Raw genomic sequence first — 5,014 nt, 5'->3', positions numbered from 1 at the left:
TATTTGGGAGACTACATGAACATGTTTCCTGCTTTTCAGGCTTTTACATTCTTTCAAAAGCTGTTTTTGTACTGCATATTTGAGACCTGTATAATTTCATCAGGCAGGAGGACTTTAGCTCAGCTTTCAATACCATAATCCCCCATAAACTGGTAGGCAAACTAAACCACCTGGGATTAACCACTTCACTCTGTTTATAGATTATGGACTTCCTCACTACCACCATCACAACCACACATCCACGACCCTCATCCTGGACACAGGCACACAACAGTCTTTGACTTATATCCGACAATGAGGAGACGCACAGTAGAGAGGAGGTCCAACATCTGGTCAAGTGATGTTCAGACAATAATCTGGCCCTGAACACCACAAAAACCAAGGAGATCATTGTGGACTTTAGGAGATCCAGGAAGACCACACATCCCCCTCGTCACTCAACAGAGGCTTTTCTACCAAAGAAAACTTACAGAGGCCAAACTTTCCTCTCAACTTCTAGTAAACTGTTACAGAAGCACCGTAGAGAGTATCCTCCACTACTGGGCCGATGTGGTATGCCAGCTGTACCGCCGAGAACCAGGACTTGGTCCGGGTTGTAAAAACAGCACAGAGGACTTTGGGAACTGTGCTCCCAAACCTGGACACAGTGTATGCTAACCGTCTACACAAGAAGGCTAGTAACATCAGTAAAGACTCAATCCAACCAGGTCACAGTCTGTTTGTCCCCCTTGTCGTCAGGGAAGAGATGCAGAACCATCAAAGCCTGAACTAACAGACTGAAAAACAGCTTTTTCCCCAGAGCTGTAGACCCCATCACCCCCCACCCCCCCACAGCTGTTGAAGAATGAAGACTATAAATATCACCATGTTAGCTTCTCCCAATCCCCCGACCCACCTCGCAACACTTTATTACATACAATACATATTACATCTGTAATATAAAATCTTCATACTACAGTGTATCAATGTTGTAATAACAGGAACCTCATTCATTATGCAAATCCAATATACTGAATTGTTAAGGTTTACCTGCCATCCCTGACTGCCTTTTATGCATTATATAGAGGACACTACCTCTATGCTCACGTCTCTGTATTGTTTTTAACTTTATCGTTTTCCATTGCTGCTGGTCTCAGTTACCAAACATAATTTTGTTGTATGCCTGTAATGACAAAGTGTCTTTATCTTATACTGAATTGTCTTCATGATTTTCAAGCCTGACCTCATCCTTCATTGAGCAGACCTGTGGCTGATATCACAAAGACATTTTGCTGATTTACACTTACTCAAAAGTATTAACTGCATTAAAATTATGCAATAAATACTTGGGAATAACTAACACCAAAAAAAAAAAAAAAAAGTCATATCTGGGAAATCCTGCATAACAGAGCCCACAGATGTCATCAAATCCTGGAGCAAATTAAAAATCAGGACAAAACAGTGTTTTTTTCCAAAGAAAAAGCCTTTATTTTATTATCATGTGTATCAATTTATGCTGTCTTGGCAGCCCTGGTGCGCTTCTTCTTGACAACAACAGGCTTCTGGCTTTTCAGAATGGCACTGGCACGACGCAGGGCAGCCTGAGGAAAAAAAACAAAACAAAAAACAATCAAATTATGTTTTTGAAAACTTTGAAATATAAACTTCAAATAAAAAGGACTATCACATGAACCAAGATGAAAACAAAATTTTAGATTTTTTGTGTCTATAATAGTGCTGAAGCTCACCATGCGCAGGTCCTTCCTGTACTTGTTCTTGCTAATGATGTGCCTCAGGCTGTTGAGGGTGGCACGGGAGTTCTTGTTGATGGTGATCTTCTCATAAGAGCTGGCAGGTTTGTGCTGGCCTGTGTAACAAGAAGACAAAATATGCATTCAAAGGGAACCACATTAGTGGTAATGATGGAAAACAAGACGTCACTTCAGACCGCAAAAGGTCTATGTTTACGTCAGCCTGCTCTACATCTTGCTCTAGGTGCATTGCTCATTTGTACCGGGGGTTCACTTGCACCAAGTCTTTTGTCCTTACAGTTCAAAGTTCATGTTAGCTGATTCAGGAATCCACAATTAGTGTAGAGAAAAACATATTGTGGGCTTGTGACCGCATCCTCCTAAAAACAAGTCAATCTGATTTCTTGGCTTTCTACAATTAAGAATATAAGCAACTGTATAATGAAATTGTAAGTAAAGAAAGGGTTTTATTCCTTACATTCCTTAAGAACAGCTTACCAAAGTCAGTTTATTCAGTTAGGTCTGCTATTATTCCCTGTATTGAAACACTTTTTGTAGACATACAGAGAGATCACAGACAGACACAGCCTCATATTTACCTGCACGCTTCTTCAGCACAACGACAACACCCTTGCCGTCAGCCGCTGGCTGCACACCTACAGTCTTCTTGTGCACCAAACCGTTGAAGCGGAAAGAGTTCCTGGACTTCAGGTTGTTGGGCTCCTGTCACATGAATGGATTAAATTCAGATGAGCCCACTGAACAGCTTGTTCTGTTGTCAGTTGACAATAACTTCAAAGACAATTTTGTATTTACGTCATCATCAAGCCCTGTCATGGCCATATCCACAGGGTCTGTACTGACTTCTTACGATGTCAATTCTACAACGTGTCCCGATTTGATAGTACATAATATATACTATTATTATACTAAAAGTCACAGTATGTGGGTTTTAATGTTTGTATGCAAGAAAAGATTGTACAGTGTAGGACATGATGCCATATATGTGCAAACAATGAAATTACAACTATAGAATGGCATTGCCAATTAAAAATGACAGGTTCACAACTTTTCAAGTCTGTTTTAAAAACAGTAGTCAGGTGCCCAGATGAACATTAAAACAGCTTTTCTTGCCGTCATCATTCCTCCTCTTCATACTGACCATTAGAAGATCCCTTCATAATGCACTTACAATGGAAGTGATGGGGGACAAAATCTGCAGTACTTCCTCTGTGCAAAATGTATTTAAATGTTTATCTGAAGCTAATATAGAGCTTCAGCCATCTTTTCATCTTTCAGCTTTTTAGTGCAAAGGTTCGTATTTTTGTTACTATACTTCCACTGCAATTCAACATGGAAACACAAAGAGGGAATTTGGTGCTAAAAAGACTGTAAATGTGGCAGATATCCACTTGATATGAGTAACTCAGACTGCTGAAGCCTCACATAAGCTTCAGATAAACATTAATATGCATTTTCGCGCAACATGACTGTGTAGACACACTGGATTTTGGCCCCCATCACTTACATTGAAAGCACATTTGAAGAGGATCTTTTAAAAGCCAGTATGAACAGGAGAAATGATTACAGCAAGGAAAACCTCTTTCAGTGTTCAAATGAGCACCTGACTGTTCAAAGACAGACTTGAGAAATAGTGAACCTGTCCTTTAAACTCAAAGTGTTTTTACACAGATTTAATGTTAAATTTAAGTTTTACAAATCTTCCTCAAGCTTCCTCATCACCATCACAACCTGCTTCAATGTTTGCAGCTGCGAGTACCTCCATTACTTTTGTGCGTTGCATTGTTGAAACATTTTATAAAATCAACAGCAAACCAAATATAACAATATTGAAGTTGGCTTCTGATTTGGGGTGAAGGTAAACGGTTAAAGCTAAGGGAAACGTAAATAATGATATTTAGCAGCTAATTCTCCATTTTTACACCACTTACACTTATGAAAGTGTTAAACATTGTAGCAAAAACCCACTTTCAGATTTGTGATACCTTCCAGATTTGACAAGTTTAAGTACAGTGGTTTTTGATCTGGACCTGGTCTAATGTGGACTGGATGGGAAAATATCAGTGAAATCTATCAGTGATGTATAATATCATTTTTCATACTCAACATAAAAGTTTCACAAGTCTGAAAGTGGGTTTAAACAGCTTTAAGGCTTTTGCTACGATGTCTAACTCTCTTTCATAAGTGTCAGTGGTGAAAAAATAGAATCAGCCCCTAAATATTAATATTCACGTTTCCCTTAACCCCAAATCAGAAGTTGACTTCAGTGTCATCCAAACATATGACTTAAGTCTTCACAGTGACTTTTTGTGAACCCACAAGTGTGTCACTTTTCCAGTTTGATTACACTTCATACTCAAGAGCTGCTTTACATTAGTCTGTGATATTTAGTAAAGTCAGAGCTTTCACACAGGTAGGTTACTCACAGTGCTGTAGGTCTGTCCGTTCCTCTTGATGAGGAAGCTGGAGCAGTTCCTGATGACCATCCACTGCAAATGGGACGACATGATGAACCTAGAGAAAGACAGGAGTCAGATGTTAATGAAACACAATAAAGTGACGGCTAATAAGTGATTCATTAGCAACTAGCATTGGCTGAACGTGTTCGTTTAGTTTCACACTTTATAGAGGGGTACCAACGGGTTGAGTGGGGAACTTTTAAGCCAGTGTAACAATATAGACAGCTTAGATATGTTTGTACTCATATGTATAAAACAAAGTGCGCTGTTGTCACACTGAAGCACTAAGTTTTCTAGCGTTAGCTATAAACAGCTCAACACGGGAGACTGATGCGGCACGACGAGGCCTAACAAGGCGACGTGCTCACATGCTTTAATCTTTTAATTTCTCCACAATACCGACACATTTAATACCACGTGAGGTGCACAACAATCAACACAACAATTTTATCTTACTTTATAAGTTTAACTACGAGTAAGATGGGAAAAGAAATCGACTTTAGTGACCGACTATTAGCAGCCGAAGCGACCACGTTACCTTTTAGCGGAGGAAGAGGACTGGAAAGGGCGGAAACCGCTTTACGGAGCCTCTGTCACAGATCACTACGCGCCAACGGCCACATTTTTATACAATATTTGCAATCAAACCCACATTTTTACACATATAGCACACGTATATTGGATTCTTATTGTGTCTGTACTAGTGATTTGGTAGTATTATGAGGCTATACCATGTTTTGAATTTAATTTGCTGAAGTACTACTTTTTCATACATCCAGCGGATGAACACACTCTCACTGCGCT

General features: G+C 39.6%; 1 protein-coding gene across 2 annotated transcripts; it reads right to left on the bottom strand.

The window, feature by feature from the left end:
- Positions 1-1,441: 1,441 nt before the first annotated feature.
- rpl28 (ribosomal protein L28) lies at positions 1,442-4,804 on the bottom strand. 2 transcript variants are annotated; one of them, XM_044332781.1, is made up of 5 exons: positions 4,749-4,804; positions 4,178-4,265; positions 2,330-2,453; positions 1,728-1,846; positions 1,442-1,580 (listed from the first exon to the last, which is right to left on the bottom strand). In XM_044332781.1, exons 2-5 carry the CDS (start codon positions 4,256-4,258, stop codon positions 1,491-1,493), a joined length of 414 nt encoding a protein of 137 aa, XP_044188716.1. In that variant the 5' UTR covers positions 4,259-4,265; positions 4,749-4,804; the 3' UTR covers positions 1,442-1,490. The 2 variants fall into 2 exon arrangements, with proteins under 2 accessions (XP_044188716.1, XP_044188717.1); XM_044332782.1 differs by lacking the exon at positions 4,749-4,804 and adding an exon at positions 4,667-4,744.
- Between the last annotated feature and the right edge of the window lie 210 nt (positions 4,805-5,014).

The sequence above is a fragment of the Thunnus albacares genome, chromosome 18 (assembly GCF_914725855.1).
Source record: "Thunnus albacares chromosome 18, fThuAlb1.1, whole genome shotgun sequence".
In the NCBI taxonomy this organism is placed as follows: domain Eukaryota; kingdom Metazoa; phylum Chordata; class Actinopteri; order Scombriformes; family Scombridae; genus Thunnus; species Thunnus albacares.
Note: the sequence above shows the minus strand (reverse complement) of the source record. Positions and strands in the feature narration are given on the sequence as shown.

Excerpts from the sequence above, each read along its gene's own strand:
- rpl28 (XM_044332781.1), bottom strand. The coding sequence starts at position 4,258 with ATGTCGTCCCATTTGCAGTGGATGGTCATCAGGAACTGCTCCAGCTTC. Across the intron at positions 1,847-2,329 it reads TGTGCTGAAGAAGCGTGCAG|GCCAGCACAAACCTGCCAGC; the intron begins GTAAATATGAGG and ends CTTGTTACACAG. Across the intron at positions 1,581-1,727 it reads ACAGGAAGGACCTGCGCATG|GCTGCCCTGCGTCGTGCCAG; the intron begins GTGAGCTTCAGC and ends TTTTTTCCTCAG.